Source organism: Gastrolobium bilobum, unplaced genomic scaffold (genome assembly GCF_033153095.1).
Source record: "Gastrolobium bilobum isolate Gb01-03AN ecotype WA unplaced genomic scaffold, APGP_CSIRO_Gbil_v1 utg61611, whole genome shotgun sequence".
Classification (NCBI taxonomy): domain Eukaryota; kingdom Viridiplantae; phylum Streptophyta; class Magnoliopsida; order Fabales; family Fabaceae; genus Gastrolobium; species Gastrolobium bilobum.
The window spans coordinates 43,540-62,804 of NW_026896356.1; the positions used below are offsets into that span (position 1 = coordinate 43,540).

The 19,265-nt window shown below is 34.5% G+C and overlaps 4 protein-coding genes across 4 annotated transcripts; 2 read left to right on the plus strand and 2 right to left on the minus strand.

The window, feature by feature from the left end:
- The first annotated feature begins 1,146 nt into the window (after window positions 1-1,146).
- LOC133299309 (uncharacterized) lies at window positions 1,147-4,635 on the plus strand. Its single transcript, XM_061498763.1, has 6 exons — window positions 1,147-1,679; window positions 1,773-1,968; window positions 2,590-2,768; window positions 2,947-3,191; window positions 3,549-3,718; window positions 4,118-4,635. The coding sequence occupies exons 1-6, from the start codon at window positions 1,147-1,149 to the stop codon at window positions 4,283-4,285; spliced, it is 1,491 nt and encodes a 496-aa protein (XP_061354747.1). The 3' UTR covers window positions 4,286-4,635.
- Window positions 4,636-8,175: 3,540 nt separating this feature from the next.
- Window positions 8,176-12,178, plus strand: LOC133299303 (uncharacterized protein At4g19900). The gene is made up of 5 exons (XM_061498750.1): window positions 8,176-9,374; window positions 9,475-9,624; window positions 9,834-9,968; window positions 11,029-11,223; window positions 11,589-12,178. Exons 1-5 carry the CDS (start codon window positions 8,236-8,238, stop codon window positions 11,773-11,775), a joined length of 1,806 nt encoding a protein of 601 aa, XP_061354734.1. The 5' UTR covers window positions 8,176-8,235; the 3' UTR covers window positions 11,776-12,178.
- A 756-nt stretch (window positions 12,179-12,934) lies between these two features.
- On the minus strand, window positions 12,935-16,826 carry LOC133299308 (disease resistance protein RPV1-like). Its single transcript, XM_061498762.1, has 4 exons — window positions 15,888-16,826; window positions 15,509-15,805; window positions 13,253-15,423; window positions 12,935-13,122 (listed from the first exon to the last, which is right to left on the minus strand). Exons 1-3 carry the CDS (start codon window positions 16,818-16,820, stop codon window positions 13,339-13,341), a joined length of 3,315 nt encoding a protein of 1,104 aa, XP_061354746.1. The 5' UTR covers window positions 16,821-16,826; the 3' UTR covers window positions 12,935-13,122; window positions 13,253-13,338.
- LOC133299293 (disease resistance protein RPV1-like) lies at window positions 16,826-18,766 on the minus strand. Its single transcript, XM_061498736.1, has 3 exons — window positions 18,234-18,766; window positions 16,908-16,980; window positions 16,826-16,834 (listed from the first exon to the last, which is right to left on the minus strand). The coding sequence occupies exons 1-3, from the start codon at window positions 18,749-18,751 to the stop codon at window positions 16,826-16,828; spliced, it is 600 nt and encodes a 199-aa protein (XP_061354720.1). The 5' UTR covers window positions 18,752-18,766.
- Window positions 18,767-19,265: the final 499 nt, after the last annotated feature.

A 19,265-nucleotide genomic window follows, 5' to 3' on the forward strand; every position in this document is an offset into this window, starting at 1 on the left:
GAGGCTGCGAACCGTTCTTATCATCATTTATAGATGAGGGCCCATTCCAAATCTTCATTTTTTTTCCTGTGTTTTATTTAATATTTAAATTAAAAAAAAAATTGGGTCACTATCGCTGGATCCTTGGCTTTGGATATTGTTCAAGGGAGTATTTGGTTGATGCGAAATTTTTTGAATATTAGAAAAATGTGATTGATAGGAAAATGGTTGGAAAGTGAGTTTGGTAGGAAAATGTAAAAAAATTGTTTGGTTGAAAAAAAAATTACCAGAAAAATTAGGTTAAAAGATATAACATTGTCATCATTTTTATCACATTTTTCTCACTTGCCCAGTTATATATGCAATACCGTGTTCAAGTTGGTTAAGATCTAAAATAATATAGGATGTTTTTCTTTTTTTTTTCTCTCTCTATATATATATATATATATATATAGGGGTAAACATTTTTACAGAAACTTTAGATAAGCTTATCTATAGCTGCCATTTTTAACTATATTCTTCCGGAAGAATATAGTTAAAAATGACAGCTGTAAATAAGCTATATATATATATATATATATATATATATATATATATATATATATATATATATATGAGGTTATACTTACTTATGTCACGGAAACATTTTTATCTTTTATGTTATAGAAATATTTTTATGTGAGTCCCTTCATTTAAGGTAATAAAAAATTGTTTTTATGTTTATTATTTTACATAACATAACTTCACTTTCCTACACACACATTAAAGAGGTGGGGTTTACATGTGTTTTTTTCTCTTTCATCATTTCATTTTTTCTCTCCCCATTATTATGTGTGTTGGAAATTAATGTTATGTTATGTTATGTAACATAACAATAATAAAACCCATAAAAAATATAAAAAACAAAAAAAATTAAAACATTGAGAGATAAAGGAGATGATTTCTGTTCGGCAACGGAGAAAATCATCTCCAAATATATTAATATATATATATATATATATATATATAAAAAGCATATGAAAAGAAAAAAAAAATATGGATCCACGTAATTTTAGAGATAAAATTTATTTGTTAACATTAATCCCATTAATAAATTCTCTATTAAATTATGTCCTTAGTTGTTCGTCTTCATCTTCATCTTTGTCAGATTCGTTCACTCATTCCAAAATGGTTCAGACACCAAACCCTCCTATTCATCTTCATCAAGCATTGGTATTAAAATCAGCAATACTTTCAAGGCTCATAGTGTTAACCCTAATCATCATCTCGCGCGCTCTAGTTTCCCCATACGACACCTCTGCACCGTTAAACTCTCCTTGCCTCACCACACCCACACCCACAAACAACACTCACCAATCTCGCATAGCTTCGGCAATCGAAAACGGCATCGTTTGGGACTCCGTCTACTTTGTTCGCAGCGCTCAGTGTGGCTACGAGTATGAACAGTCCTACGCCTTCTTACCCTTCCTTCCCTTTTCCATTTCCTTCTTCACTCGCACCCTTTTTGCTCCCTTCGTCACCATCATTGGCCATAGACCCGTTCTCGCTTTTTCTGCTTACGTAATCAACAATTTCGCTTTCGTACTCGCAGCTCTATACTTCTATAAACTTTCCATAACTATCTTGAAGGACCCTCTAATTTCATTACGGGCTACCATTTTGTTCTGCTTTAATCCCGCATCTATATTCTATTCATCAATGTAATGTTCTCATTCTCTCTTGTATTTTTTATTTATTTAAATTAATTTTAGGAAAATAATCTTTTTGTTTTTTGTTTTTTTTTGGAATGGCAGATACTCAGAGAGTTTGTATGCTCTTCTATCATTTGGAGGATTGTATTACTTCGTAACTGGTGGAAATAATTTAGCTGTTATTTTTCTTGCTCTCTCTGGTGTTGCAAGGTCTAATGGGGTGCTTAATGCTGGCTATATCTGTTTTCAGACTATGCATCGGGCTTATGATGCTATGTTTCAGAAAAAGCATGTTACTGTGAGTTCCTTTTCTTTCCTTCTTTTTTAACCCTCTCCATATTGTGTATGCCTTTGAGAAATGATTTTGGAAACATGGTTGGAAATTGTCGTTTGCATTGAGTCATTCTATTTGAATGACATTGGTTAAAGTATTTTCTTTACTGCGATTGTTTTTGTTTTTCTGGGTTTGGACATTTGAAGGAACTGCCTCGGGAAGTTGCAGATTTACAAATGTGATTGTTGATGTTTGATGTGGAAAGAGAGGGTGAAATCAGTTAACATAGCTGCTAGCTTTACCTGTTGAAGAAATTTGTTTGCTTTTTCATTATATGGAAAGTTTGATGCGGATAATTAAGTTTAATTCCGGGGTTCTCTGAGTTGTGGATCTTTTCACATATAATGATAGGTCATAAAGTAGAAAGTAGATATATGCAGAACTATTAATTTTTTTCCCATTAATTTGAGTTTTAACTTTGTGCTATATAAACATTTATAGACTGACATAGAGGCACAACTCATGTAATTAGGTAGATGTTCTAGGGTTGATTTTCATGACAACTGAAAAGAAGCAGTTTTCAAATATTGTTACTTTGTATTATAAACTGGAATTCTTGATTGATTCTATATGTCATTTGGCCAGCTGGCATTGCAGATTGTTATTGTTGGAGCTTTACGAAGTGCATGTATTTTTGCTCCATTTGTAGCTTTCCAGGCCTATGGCTATTACAATATGTGTGTTGGACGTTTTCCTGATGAAATAAGGCCTTGGTGCAAGGCAAGGATACCGTTACTTTACAATTATATTCAAAGTCATTATTGGTATGTCCATTTTGAAGTTCCAAAAGTGTTGTTCATTTCTTTTGCTTTATGCCATTGGCTGAATTATTATACTCTAGCCTAAGCAACCTATTATGATGTATTTTCTTTGTAGACTATAAAGTTGGAGATTTAAATATTTGGATGTTCCAGTGAAGGTTGTTGATTTCTGATTGTCCAGGGGTGTAGGTTTCTTGAGGTATTTTCAGCTGAAACAGTTGCCTAACTTTCTTCTTGCATCCCCAATACTGTCTCTGGCACTTTGTGCAGTTGTCCATTATGCTAAGTCAAGGCCTCTGAACTTTTTCTCCTTGGGCTTTCAAACTACTACTGAAGAAAAGAGCTGTGGAGTTATGTTTTTGTCAGATGATCTCTCAAGGTCCAAAGTAGCTAGCAATGTGGAGAAATCCTCTGTTAGGGTAGAAGGTACAATTCTGGAACCAAAAACTGTGTTTTGCAATAGTTTAATACTTGGAAGTACATTGTTGTGTGAGGAATGGCGATATGTAATTCACTGACTTGGGTATCACTATTAAAACCACTTTGACAGTTTCTATGATGGTGCTATTTTCTGATTCTTTCACATCTGTGGTTTGGCCATTTGTGTTGTTTGTCTTGTCATTCCTGTTTGGTGATATCTGTACAGTTATAAGCTGTGCTTAATTCCTTAATCCATTGTTCTATACTGCATATAAGCATGTGTAATCTTTTGCGCTTGGATATATAATTGTTTTTTATATCTGACTATAATTGCAACTATAACGCAATTCACTCCTATAACAGAATATTTCAATCTTAGGAGGAGAAAGAATGTAATCAAAGGGGACGCTGTTAATGTTCCCATAGAATCTGAACCAACAGCCAGGCCAGGATACTTGTCTGCTTCTGTTCTTCCCTTTGTGTTACACTTGGGATTCATGGCTGGCACTGCTTTTCTTGTCATGCATGTACAGGTTAGTGTCAACTGTGTTGTTGACTTGTTCTTCTGTGAATTATGTTAAGAGAGCTGAACACGAGAAACTGACCAGTGTCAAATTGAACTTATGCTAATCATCATATCTTTGGAAACCTGGTCCTGAATATTGCTTAAATATTCTAACGTGGTTACTGAGGGTGTACTCTATAATAGGAGTGAGATTGGGGAGGTGAAGAACGGGGGAATGAAAAATGACGAAGTATTTGGACACAAAAAGTTGTAGATACATCTCTCATTTTCATTCCTCCATTTTCTGTCTTGCCAATTTTACTCTTACCCACTACCATACTTCTGTCATATCTTTTTGTTGCTTTAGAATGGATTAAGTGTTTTAATTTCTCACTAATGTGAATTTTTGGTAATTGACATACAACAGGTGGCCACTCGTTTCTTGTCTTCAAGCCCTCCTCTTTATTGGTTTGCTTCATATATAATGACATATCCTGCAAAATGCCGTAGATGGGGATACATGATATGGGCATACTCTGCAGCATATATTTTTCTTGGCAGTTTGCTATTTTCAAACTTCTATCCTTTTACTTGATAAGAAGATAGAATATATGGTTCCCCTTCAAGGCTGTAGGTCTTTTAATTTCATGGAAGGCACATAGGCATAGCTACCATAAAGTGTTGCTGTTGAATTTCAGATGTCTGTTGGTTCCTTTGCCCATTTGGTGGTTGCTGTTTGTTCTTACATGCTTGTGATTTACTAGTAGCATGGAAATTCCCCCCTCCCACTCTCAAATGCCCCCAATGTTTAATGTTTCTTTAGGTCAGCGTGTGTAATTAATTAGGATTTAATATTTCTCCCTTCACAATAAAATTCCTAACCTAAGATGATGTCATTTTGGAGTTTGGGGGAAAAATACAATGTATTTTGAAAAATTTCATGTTACAATGGAGAAGTAATCCCAAAAAGATATTGTTTTGTGGGTATATGAAATCAGTTTTTAACGTGCAGAAATATTTTCTCAATTAATAATAATCTAAATGATTAACCTAAATTATGAAGTCCATTTTTTTATTTTCAATGTTTTTTGGTAATTTTCACTGTTGTTTATTATATTTTTTTGAAGTTCAATAGGCCAGTGAATAATTCTATTTATGCCCACAAATGATTAATGTTACGTGCTTCATTTTGAAACTACCCGAATGACAAGTGCAAAAATAAAACAAATAAGAAGTTTAAGTCCCCGAGTAAGAACGAGTTATATGTGGGAATAAATCATTTTAATTTGACGTGATATGATTATGTATTTTTATTTATTTTTAGGGGTTATTGTTTTTTCTACATTTATCTCCTTCCCTTGCACATAGGGGTCATAAACGAAAAGAATCATCGGCTCTTGGCTCGGTTCGTGAAAGCTTGAGTTTACATGCTTAAAATTGGTTGTTGGAATCAGATTTGGACTTGTATAAAAGCTCGTTTAATAAAATGACTTCAATTCAAAAGTTCGGCCTTAGAGCCTCTCAGGTTGGTCTAGTATATTAATTTTTATTTTATATTTTTTATACTATTTGTAATATCTATTTTTTCAATTCATTTTATCTCATTTTATTGGTTAAACAGATTTTTTAAATGATTTTGTTCTATATTATGCTATTTGGATATATATTAAATTTATGAATATTTATGGAATTACTAGTGTTGTACTGTTGTTGATTGTACATTTTGTTTGGATAAATTTTTGTTGTCTTATTTTTTTCAAATTGGCTAACAGGTTAAATCAAGGTTTTATTTTTTTGTAAATAAGTCAGGCCACAGACCGATAATTATATTCATAACATGTAGCAGGCTTGATTAGAGATTTATGGTGACACATTTAAATACAAACTTAGTCTTTTAAGATCAAATCTTAGCTCGGCTCGGCTCGGACCATTAACACTCCTACTTACATATACATATCACTTATAATTATGTGCATGAGATAAATTATATATTTACTGAGAGACATTAAAGTTTTATTTTTAAGTGCATTTATAAATCATAATGAATAAGTTATAATCATCTATAAAAAAAAATATTCTACATAGATAAATTAATGAATATTTTTTTCCAAACTAACTGTTATTTTAAAAAAAAAAATTAAACAAATTTTTTTTATTATAAATTAATTTAAATATAAATAAGTTCAAAACAAACTTAGTCGGTGCTGGTTTGAGAGAGATTTTTTTTTGGTTCTCTTTTTTATAAGTTAATTCAAATATAAATAATTTGAAAAAAGTTCAAAAAACCCTATGGTATTGCTTTAAATCACTTACACCATTGTGTTTTTTTTTTAATAACTTAACCCTGTGATTTTTTCATCTACACCCTCTTAACACTATTAGAAAATTAATTAAGTATACTTATTTTATCTTTTTAGAAGAAAAAATAAAGTGATAAAAATAAATAAATAAATAAATAAGACCAATCGTTATGAAAATTTAGAACACTTAATAAAAGGCTAAATAGAAGAAAAATCAAATGTTTCAAAATAATAAATAAATGTATAAAAATAAGCAAATAGAATAAGAACAAAAAAATAGAAAAAATCAAATGATAGTAGCTCAGTTAGCGCATGAGAGTTGAACAATTATGGTGAGAGCATGTATTTGATTCTTTCCAATACAATTTTTGAGAAGAGTTTAAATCTTTAATTTTGAACCCTCCTCGAACAGAGTTATCTCTCGTGGAGAATACATGTGGTTTATCCAAAAAAAATAAAATTAAAAATATTAAAAATCACAACTGTCTAAAATTAAAAAAAATGAAAATAGTCCAAAAGAAATATATATATATACTAAAGACAAAGAAGGAAGAAAAAATTAAGATAAAAAAATTTTGATTAAAAAGAAATCACAGTTACGACTTTTTAATATATTTAGCTTTATTTTTTCTTTTTTTGTTCTTGGTTTATTTTATCATTTTTTATTTAGATATGTTTGGTTTTTTCTTTTGTATTTACATTTTTTTGTCTATTTTATTCTAATTTTCTTTTTGATTTTTTTAGTCTTGTGCCACCCCATTTATTAAAGATTTTTGTAAAAAAAAGAAAGAAAAAAGAAAGAGAGAGAATAAAATAGAGATATAAAAAAGATCATACATATCTAAATAGAAAGAATAAACAGCCCAAGGAAAAAAGTAAAAACAAATATATTGAAAATTCATAATTGTGATTTTGTTTTTTGTTCATTTTTTTTATTTAGACACATTTGCTTTTTCTACTATTTTTCGTTTAGTATTTTATTAAGTGTTTTAATTTATCATAACATGTAGTCTATTTTTTTTTCCTTCTTATAAAAAGAATAGAATATGTATACCTAGTTAATTTTCTAACAGTATTAAGAAGTGATGTGAATAGAAAAAATCACACGGGATGAGTGATTAAGAAAAAAAAATACAAGTGTAAAGCAATACCACGAGGGTTTTTGAACTTTTTCCAAATAATTTTTAGAATAAATACCTTTTTAAGTTCTCAATAAAACATACATAACCCATTTTAAAAAAACAGGTACCTATAGTAGTACTTTTTGAAGAATTAACGTAAATTTTCTTTGAATTTAGGCTAAATTATACAGTTTTGAATTGAATCAATAAACAAACTTATATTTTAACATTAAACATATTTAATAATTTTATGACAAAAATATCCTTTGCCATCAATCTGCTACTAACCATTGCTACTCTTGGCAATACCTACTAAACTTATTTCTTGTCAACGATCTCTATATTAGACAAATTAGAAGGCTTTACTCATAAATATTTGCCTCTCGAGAAAATAATAGGCTGCATTTCTTCTTGTTTGCATCACATCCTTCATTTTCTGTTGAAAAAATCCTTAGAAATGGATGGAAGATTCTTCGTTGTCGATGTTACTTTCCTTGATATATTGCTGCCTATCGAAATTCAACATCTTCAACGAAACGTCCTTTTTCTATTTTTCCATTATAAAACAAACTCTCTCATGATTTAATACATTGCATCTTTGTTAATTTACGAGGAAGATATTAGTAGACTATGGAGTAAGAAGAAGGATTATCAATTTTTTAAAGATTATCCATTTTTGTTTCGGTTAGTTTTTGTTGTGGAGCACTTGTAAGCAGAGTTATATGATACCAGGTTGAAGAAGGGATATTTTTGTCTTAAATTTATAAAATATGTCTAATTGATGAAATGTTGAAGTATAAGGTGGTTAATTATTTTAATTAGAAGTGCAAGGTGATCTTTTAAAAAACACTTGAAGTTTTTGGTTATTTTATGTAATTTAATCTTGAATTTACGATCAATCACAATTTAAAAGAACTGAAATATCAAAAAATCACAAGTTAATTTTTTTTTTTTTAAGAATTAAAATAAATTTCGTATTTTTGTTGTTGTGAGGATGAAAAGAATATTTACTCTAATTTTAAAGTGACTTGCTCTCAATTTAAGTCAACGTTACTTGGGGTAAACTAAGACCAGGGGTTGAAGTTTACAAAGAAAGAGAGAGTGGCGAATGTAGTTTCAGTTCAATGTTGAGAAACCTCCGATCCCGGCGGCGCTCCCCTTACGGCGCCTACTTGTGCGCCGTTATTTCCGCCGTCCTCCTTCTTCTCTCTGTCTCCCTTCTCTACTCTCGCCTCTCTCTCTCCCACCCTCACTCCAACTACCTCCGTCCCTCTCTCCTCTCCGACTCCGACGATGCCGATCTCTCTATCTCCGCCGCCGAAGACCCCATCGACGAGCTCGACATCATCATCGACGAGCAACAAGACCACCACGACGCCCTCAACGTTAAGGCTTCCGCCTATTTCTTCGATCCTCTCACGGCCTCCATTCGCCGGTCTTTCATAACCACTCCTTCTTCCATCCACCAATGGGACGACGCCGACGAGAAACTCACCATCGGGAGATCCACTCCCGAGGATCGATCCAAGGCGGCGTTCGGCTCCGACGACATGCCCGTCGACGACGACGTGAGGACGAAGGCGACGCAGTTGACTGGAATGGAGGACGCGCTTTTGCTGAAAGCTTCTCCGTTGAGGAAAGGCTGGGGTGAGTGGTTCGATAAGAAAGGCGTGTTTCTGAGGAAAGACAGGATGTTCAAGTCCAATTTCGACGTCTTGAATCCGATCAACAATCCCCTGCTTCAAGATCCCGACGGCGGCATCGGCGTCGCCGCCACCGGTCTCACCAGAGGTGACCGGATCGTGCAAAAGTTGTGGATGAATGAATTCAAGAGAGTGCCGTTCCCTGGTAATAAGAAGATTCTTCTCAACATTGACAATGGTAATTTAGATACTTCTAAAGTAGGCGCAGAACGAAAAACCTTGAATGATAATAGACCTATTAAGAAAGATGTCATTGTTGTTAATGATGGCATTCAAGGGAAGAGTGTTGTGAATCATATATATGCAGATGGTAATAGTTGGGGATACTATCCTGGTTTGCCTCTGCATTTGACCTTCGTAGACTTCATGGATTCCTTTTTAAGGATTGGTAAATGCGTTATGAGGGTGTTTATGGTGTGGAATTCACCACCTTGGATGTTTAGTGTTCGGCATCAACGTAGCCTCGAGAGTTTGCTCTTTCACCACCCTCATGCATGTGTTGTTGTGTTCTCCGAGACTATTGAGCTCGATTTCTTCAAAGATAACTTCGTCAAGGACCGGTAGTTATCCACCCCATTACCCTGCATTCTCTTCCTTTGCAAGTAACATTACTGTGTTGTTTGAATTTCGCATTTTCTGCTAAGGAATTGGTTTTATCAGTTACAAAGTTGCTGTTGCTATGCCGAATCTTGATGAGCTGCTGAAGGATACGCCTGCTCACATTTTTTCTTCGGTCTGGTTTGAATGGAGAAAGACAAAGTTTTATTCTACTCATTATAGTGAGCTTATCCGTCTTGCTGCTCTGTACAAGTAAGCTTTCTCGGTTGTGCTGGCTAGTAGGTAGCGGTTACTTAGTTGTGATTTGTGAAATAATTTTGTGATGTATTCAACATGCCGATGGTATTTGCTGTGCATTAATTGGAGTAAACTGTGAGCTGACTGTTTCTGAATTTTATTTCTGGGGAAAAGTGTAAGGATCAATTGTGGCAATGACATTTTGTTTTGATTTGATTTACCAGGTATGGTGGGATCTATCTAGACTCAGATATTATAGTTTTGAAGCCAATTTCTTTCCTTAATAATTCTGTTGGTATGGAGGATCACGTTGCTGGAAGTGCTTTGAATGGTGCTGTGATGGCTTTTGGGAGGCACAGGTATGTTAGCATGGTTTCTACTTTCCAGATTGATTTCATTTTGTAAACATGTTTTTAAAGGAAGCTATTAAATGAGGATCACGAACATCTCAATCCTACTCTATCATGAACTGAGTATGTTTTTTTCTTCGTTGAAGAGCATCACTTTTGTCCTTTGTTCTATAGCATCATTTTTTTATAAAACTCAATGGCGTCAGTTTGATCCATGTAGCGGAACCCACCTAATGTGATAAAGCTTGGTTGTTGTAGCTGGATGCACTTTCCGTAATATTCCTTTGCGTTTGAGTTGGTTTTAATTTGTTTTTATAATCCGGTAGACTGTAGAGTATTTATTGAGAATGTGACAATTGTGCATGAATAAGCATAACATGTGCACATTTCTAGCTTGATCAATTCCACTGTTGTGTTGTCACTGTAATTATCATATGGAGATGCACATCAATTCTGTGATGTCCTTTATAAACAAAATAAAGGACGTCATAGAAATTCATTTCTTAGTTGCCACTTGCCACTTGCCACAATAGATTTAAGAACTACCGTGAGTTCAGAAACAAAGAAGGAAAGTCTGAAGCACAAAGCTGGGAACCTTTACACCTAAATAATTACACTGCTGTTTAAATTACGTAGCCAACTGCTAGTCTGCTAATATCCTCCATGAACCATATAACTTCTGACTATTGCGACAGAAATAAGAGCAGTTGTGATAATGAATGAGTCTATCTGTTATCCTAGTTTAACACTGCAAAGGCGGAAGTTAGAATTTTCCCTTTTGAGACAGATATAAAGTTGGATTCTGTTTATGAGAATCGATATGAGGATAATGAAAGATGAAAATCTGAAATTCTTGTTTGTGAGATCTTGAATTTTTAGAACAGCTACAAATTACAAATATACATTGAACTATATTTTTTGAGGCTAGTTTATGAACATTCTGATTGAAATGTGTGTTGCCATGCCTTTTTATAATCAATTTGAATTATAGAGTGATAGGTGCAAATGCAATTAATTTGTTTTGCATAGAATTGGACTTTCTTTGAGACTGACTCTTCGCTCTATGCAGTCCGTTCATAAAGGAGTGCTTGGAAGAGTTCTATATGACATATGATGATACCCGTTTAAGATGGAATGGTGCTGATCTATTGACAAGGGTTGCACGAAAATTTTTGGGAGAGGAGAACAAATCTATTAAACGGTTGGAATTGAAAGTGGAACCCTCCTATATCTTCTTCCCTATTAGTTCTCAAAACATTACAAGGTAAATTGACATTTATCTCAATTGATTAGGATTACATTTGTGACATAGGGTTGATTAGAAATACTTGTGGAGGCATTTTTCAGTGGTTGGGTTTATTGCTTTGAGTCCGGAAAACAATTGCTTCTTTGTGACTAAAAGGTCACAGTTTCGAATCCGGGAAACAACTTTTTTGCAAATATGTAGGGTAAGGTTGTATACAAGGACTACCCTCACCCCACCCTCTTTAGTCAAGATTTAATAAGGAGTGGTTTTTTTGGGTCTATTGCTTGAGTCTGATTTGGAGAGTGATAGTGATACCGCCTTGCCTTTTTTGTTTACTTTTATTTTTGTGCTTGTGTACCTTAACTAAGTTAAACTGTAAACAGATACTTTATTGCACCGGCAACAGAGACTGAGAAAGATCAGCAAGATGCTCTGCTGGAGAAAATATTGCACGAGTCATTGACATTTCATTTCTGGAACAGCTTGACATCTGCTCTGATGCCAGAACCAGACAGCCTTGTGAGCAGGCTTATGAATTTTGCATGTATCCGATGTTTGGAATTACTGTAAATCCCAACTTATACCAAGTCTGTCAGCATAGCATATTAGGAATCCTCTATATCTTTGGCTAATATACAAGATTATAATCCTTGAAGCCATGTTATCGCTCTGAACATTGCAGGCCTTAAGACATCTGCAGGTTCTTGTCCATGTAGTTGTACAATTTTGTTGTATGTTTATACTTTATTGTAGGTAAATACTGGGTTGGAGTCCACACTAGAAGCGAGCTAAAATATACTGAAAACATTGTAGAGATGCATGGTTCGCTCTTGTATTGTATTACGACTAACAATATAGCATGCATTAGAGATGCATATTTCATCACTGCACGGTTTTGGTGGAATTGCAATATGTAACTGATATTTTTCATTAGTTGATGAAGAAATAAAGCAAGATTCTATTATTATTATTATTATTATTATTATTTTGGTAAATAGTAAGATTTTATCACTCACTTCATTTGTTATTTTACATTATTTTTCAAGACATTGAAACTCTGTTTCTCTGTCATTTCTCAGAATAAAGCAAGAGATTATTGTTAGAATAATGAATACTGGATGCGCAATACCAAGACTTACATCACCTCACACGTGAGGTGGTTGAATCAAAGTAAAATAATGCAGAAGTTAAGGTGGTGACCATTTATAATTAGATAATGAAATTTGAGATGGGATCACGATCCTCTGCAGTTAAAAAAATAAATGTAGATACTGCAAAAACAATTTAGCATGTAACGAAAATAGAATTATAAATATAATTTTCGTATATTTTAATTGTCCGATTATAATTGCAGCATTTTTTTGTGCAAGTAGTATTAAGTTTGGGATAAAAGTATTATTGATGTTGATTTGTGTAAATAGCGTTATTCTTGTTTTATCGGTTGGATAAGATTACATGGTATTATTTTCCATTTCATCAAAGTGTCTTAAAATTAATATAAAATATTCTTTAACAATTAAAATATGAACAACTTAATCATATTATTAGTTTTTTTTTTTTTTTTTAAATTCTACAATTATCGATGTAAGATATATATGATAATTAATTATAATTTCATCAAAAGTGGTTTTGACGAAAAAAAAAAAGGGTGACAAGTAGTTAACAGGAGTGGAATTAACTCTTTGAATGAGATGGAATTCTTGTAAATGGAACTTCAGCATAAATGGCATACTGATGTAACATAGGAAATTAGACAGAAGAATCCCCCTCCCCCCTCATTTGGAACGCTGAAATATATCTGCTTTTATATATGAAGACCTTGCTGCGTATCCCCCAACCATTTTGGATCACTGCAAGGGATGAAACCAGGTTATTGGATTACCCCTGGATTCCTTAAAAGTTCTTCAGAAAAATGACCTGTTCATGGAAAGTGTTATTCCTTAACAATGATGTTAAAAGTAATACCAAAGATAGGGGGATTCCCTAAAAGGATCTAATGGATGCTAGAAAAATAATATGGTTGAAAGCAGATTTTAGAGTAACGTACCTCTATGGCTTCAAGGATGTACTGTATTACTCAGCAACCACAGGATACAAATCCTTTCATTTGCTTCAGGTTGTTGTTCCCCATTTTCACTTTAACACTTCCTTTTCTTCATGTTGTAGTTCACTTTCAACATGAAGCCTTTCAGTATTAGCAATCAATAGTGGTCTGACCCCACACTTCTTTACAATGTCCAACCTTTGAGATGGACCCTTAAATTTGAAAATGATTCTTAGCTTCAGGTTGTTAGAATCATAGTACTTGGCTAAATCCTTGAAATCTTGCATTATGGAAACATTAAAAGCCGGATAATAGCATATGAATATATGATCTGAATTAAAACCTCGTGGCACCTGCATTATGGTTGTGCAATGGCCAAGAAAGGGAACATTGGGATCAGAGTTACCAGCAGGCTTGACAAAGTGATAACAATTAAGATCTGGATCATAGCCTTCATAACTGTTTTGCTGGAAACCACCAATTACAAGGCATAGAGCAAAGCCTAAGAACTTTGAATCAATGAACCACTGTTGAGGAATTTCTATGTCCAGTGAAGAATTTGTTGTTTGGTAGCTGAACCAGTCTGGGATTTCAGCTCCTGGCAAACAAATAGATATGAGAGGTCCCACAGGTGTTCCTTCTTGCAAAGAAGTAAAAGCTGCTTCAAAGGGTGCATCTGCAATGATATTGTTGCGCGAATTGTGATCCAAGTTTATGCAATTGTAATAGAATGCATGCCTATCTTGTATTAAGACAGTCTTTGAACTTGGAACAAACTCGAGTGATCTGCAGTCAGCTGCACAAAACAATTGCAGGCATGGGGGGAGCTCTGGTATAGCCCTGAGCCTCTTGCACTCAAGTAAGGTGATTTTTCGCAAATGAGAAAGATCTTTGATGTTCATTGGCAAGCTCTCAATATTGCATTCATTTACAGACAAATCTTCCAAGGATGGTGGAAGATCTGGTAAATATTGAAGCTTCTGGCACTTGATTAAGGCTAGTTTTCTCAGATGAGAAAGATCTTTGATGCTTACAGGTATGCATTCAATATTGCTTGCATCTAGTGATAAATCTTCCAAGAATGGTGGAAGCTCTGGTAGAGAATGAAGCCTTTTCCACTTAATCAGAGGAAGCTTTTGTAGATGAGAAAAATCTTTCATGCTCCCAAGAAAGGAATCAGTTTTACTTTCACTTAGTGATGTAGTTTTCAAGGATTGTGGAAGCTCTGGTGGAAACAAAAGCTTATTGTAGTTAACTAAGGTGAGTTTTTTCAAATGATAAAGATCTTTGATACTTACAGGTAAACACTCAATATTGCTTTCATCTAGGGATAAGTCTTCCAAGGATGGTGGAAGGCTTGGTAGAGACCGAAGCTTCTTGCACTTAGTCAAGGTAAGTTTTTTCAATCTTGGAAGATCTTTGATGCTTGCAGGTAAATTCTCAATACTGCTTCCTTTTAGTGATAAATCTGCTAAGGATGACAAAGTCCATGGTTCATCCACATTTGACCTTTCAGAAGAGTATAGCTCTTTGAGAATGAGAGGCAATTCATCAAGTTTTGGTCTGTCAGGAAAACTCACAAGTCTTTTACAGGAACGAAGAACCAAAGTAAAAAGCTTGTTGTTGCGCCAAACAGATTTTGGCAATTCTTTTATTGATGTCCCTCCCAAATTCAGGTACTCCATGTTCTCCGAAGTCAGAGAAAACACTTCAAGATTTGAACAATCTCTAAGATTGAGACTTTTAAGAGATAACAAGTGAATGTTGCATGTAAGACTCTTAAGCTTATTGCAGGATTCCAGATTCAAGTAAACAAGCTGGCTCAGATGCTGCCAAACTGATGCTGGAAAATGTTCTATTGCTGTCCCTCTTAAGTCCAGGCGTGTCATGTTCTCTGAAGTCACTGAAAACTCATCAAGACTTGAACAGCCTTTGAGAATGAACATTTTAAGAGAAAACAAGTGAATGCTACTTGGAAGACTCTTAAGGTTCTTGCAGGATTCCAGGTTAAACAAAAGAAGCTTGTTGATATATTGGATAGATGAGTGAACATGAAGCAGACTTGTGCAATGAGAAAGATCTACACTTTCAAGATTTGGCGCTAGAGATAAATCTGGGAGATCAGTTAAATTCTTGCAAGCACGGAGGTTGATCTCTTTCAAGCTTGCAAGACTCTGCAGCAACAAAGAGTGAAAAAAAAATGGCTTTAATAGCACAAACATACAATTTTTCCTTCGGTTGTATAATACAAGAAATTACCTTGATTCCATCCCAAAGTTTTTCAACATGGCTACCCATCATGGAAAGCACAACAAGGTTGTCAGGACAAAAAGTTGAGGGCAAAGACTTGGAAGGGTATCCATCCCAGTGAAGGAACTTCAATTTATTAGACAATGATTCAAGACCTGAAGGAAGGAGCAAATTGCATGTCCTACCCCTGCCCATATAGAATTTGATAAATCTTAGATTGATCATTCTTGAGAAGGTCTCATAGCTCAGTGGAAAGACTCTTATTTGAGACACATCTAAGATCATGCCTTCAACTGCATCAGTTCCCTGACAAAAAAACACTAGAATGTTATTCAATAAAAAGTATCATATTAGCCAGCTTTGCAGCCAGATACATGTGCTTTCTTACCCTATTGTTTTTCAATACATCATAGATTTCCTCTGGATCCCACAATCGGCTACGCCTTCCAGGGTCTTTGATAGATTCCTGATGAACAATTTCCTTGCCCATTTCTTGTATCAAATCATGCATGCACACTTCATTGGCATCTGAAAAAGTTATTAGAGCTTTGTCTAAAAGGTTTCTTATTCCAATATCTGCAAAGAAACCAAAAACATCTAGTAGCCTCATAACATCTTCTTTATTCTCTCCTCGGAAAAAGCATGCAATGTCCAGAAACATATTTTTTTCTTCATCATCTAATCCATCATAACTCCATCTTAACACATTCTGAATTTCCGCATTAGGGACCTTCATGAGTTTTCTCAGAGCACTGTCCCATTGTTGCTCATTTCTGGAATGGAGAACTGAACCTAAAACTTTTAAAGCCAATGGATTGCCATTTGCATGATCAACAACCATTTTAGATGGCATTTCAAACCCCGTTTCAGGATAGGTTTTGTTGAAGGCATTTAAACTGAAAAGTTTAACAGCATGATGAAGGGACAATCCCTTGACCTCATAGATTTCATCCACCCCTTCGCTAAGGACATGCTTATCTCTGGTAGTGACAATGACTCTACTACCTGGTCCCAAGCAATCATGTTTTGCAGCAAGATATTTTAGTTTCTCCCTATGGTCCACATCATCAAGCACAATTAGAACCTTTTTTCTACTAAGCCTCCTCGTAACAAAAGTGGATCTTACTGTGGTGGTGCTAATATGGAGATTTACATCCTCTAGTACCTCAGAAAGAAGCTTATTACGTAAACAACTAGGGCCTTGCTTTTGGAATTCTTCCCTTACATTTGCCAAGAAGCAGCTACCTTCATATTGAGAAGATAATTTGGCAAACAAAGCATTGGCAATAGTAGTTTTACCTATTCCTCCCATGCCCCACATTCCAATTATTCGAACTTCTCTTGACCTGATTCTCAATAATGATTCAATACAAGCAAGATTCTGGTCAATTCCAACAAGATCTTTTACTTCAGTGGGATATATACGATCTAGTTTTTGCATGACATCTTTGACAATTTCTTCAATGAGTTCATATTCCGTCCTAGCATGCATAAAAAGAAACAAAGATGAAATATTGCATCATAAGTAAAAAAAAATTAACATAGCTAGTTACCTTAAAATAAAAGAGAAGAATGTATTTGAAGTGAAAGAATGTAAAGCATCTTCATATGATGTTGATGAGATCTCTGATAATAAGCTATAGTAGATTAGCATGAAATCTTATCACCAATCTTTTCAATGAGGAAAACAGAAGAGAGAGAAGTATAATGTTAATATCAGAATCATGTAAAGCAACATTAAAAAGTGCAAATTAGTGCCAGAAAACCTACGAAGCACCGATACTCCGAATTTTTTTTCCCAACGTATTGGATACGCGTATCCGAAACGTATTGTATCGTATCGACGAATTAATGGTCGTATCGAGAACGTATTTGGAACGTATCGAAAACGCCGTGTCGAAGTCGTGCTTCATAGCAGAAAACTCAGGCCATGCACGAAGTCTAGAGATGCATCAGAACCTATTATGTGAGCTATAGTAGACATAGTCTTACATTTATAAGAGGCTGATTACATCGACTTTGTGACCTCCAAGTCACATGCGAGCAACATTCAAAGTCTTATTTTGCATTTGCAAGAGGTTAATTACATACATCAAATTTGTGTTCTCCAGGTGATTTGTGATAACATCCATAGTTTTACCTTACATTTGCAAGAGACTGATTACATGCATCGAATTTATGACCTCCAGGTCGTGTGCGACAAACAACATCCACAATTTTACCATACATTTGCAAGAGGCTAATTACATGCATCAAATTTGTGACCTCGAGGTCATATGCAACAACACCAGCAATTGTGAAGATTCTCAGTAAAACTAAGCAACATTAAGTGGAAAAAATTACATTGAAATGTCTAAGCTAATCTGAGTTTGGAAGGAAATGGATAAAACAAGCTACTTAATCACTGAACCATCAAGCATAGCTCAATTGGCAAGCTGAGTGTCCAAGAGTTTGCTTTAGTCAGGTTCAAACCGTGGCCAAAGCAAATTCTTGAAATTCTTTGGAGTCGGAGGGAAACTGTCTCTCTCTCGAAGGGGGCTAGTCTCACCGGAGGGAGATTACTTTCACACTTCCTCATGTGACAAAAGTCCAATGCATCCTGCATCCTCTGTTTTAATAAGTAGCTAGCCTTAGGACCGTATTCCGAAGATAAGGTGGTTGGAGGAGGTTAAAAATCACTAAGTAGCTCTTCAAAGATTTACTTTTATTCCCAAAAAAGAAAAGATTTTTTTACCTGTAATTCCGTGATTCCCACCCAACTAAATTGGCAACTTCAGTGAGAGCAGCTTTCCACTTCAACAACTTGGTCATGTTATGTTTGACATCTCTCTCGTATTTTTCAAAAGCTTTCTTGTAAGTACCAGTCTGTTTCCGCACATGGGACGGATCAACCTTATAGAAGACAGGTATAACAAAATGTCCACCAAGTTTCTTGTATTCAAGTATTTTGACAAGTTCACGCAAGCACCACGTGGAGGAAGCATAATCTTTGGACAGAACAACCACAGACACATTGGACTCTCTGATGGCCTTAAAAATTGAGGGAGAGATCTCATCTCCTTTGGGGATTCTGTAGTCTATGAATGTTTGGATTTTGTTTTGGTAAAAAGCAGCATGAAGATGGCTTGTGAAGTTGTTGCGTGTATCCTCACCTCTAAAACTGATAAAAACATCTTGTTTTTTAAGAGGTGCTGCTGCATCACATGAAGAAGAAGAAGCCTCAGCTGTAACTGTGAGTGTTTGGTTTGTCATTTTGGGTGGACATGATAATTGTTTCTGTCTTGTGCTGCTGCCACTAAGCATACTGTAACACTTGTTTGATCAAGGTAAGGTTGCAGTAGCAACACACTTCTTTGTGGTTGAATATTATGGCACACAAAATCAACTTGTTCTCAGTATGAACAGGTGGTCTTTGACTGTTCCCTCAATTATTTTTTATTTTTGTTTTAATAACTTTAGTTGGGTCTATGTGATCCAAAGTCCAAACATTAAACATGGTTTTACATTGGGGTGTATTATTACGGTTTGATTGGTGTTTGTAATTGTAACCATATCACAATCGTAATTGTAGTTAATTCATATTCAGAATTTTGGTAATCACAGCACAAAACTGTAAACTGACTGGGGAAGATTATACTTATCATTTTTTTTATTATCTCTTATCATTAAATTTTAGTCATTGATTTTTATCGATCTAACAATTATAATTTATTAAAAATTAATAATTAATTGTAGTGTTGCGCATAGAAAACATTGATAAGAATAG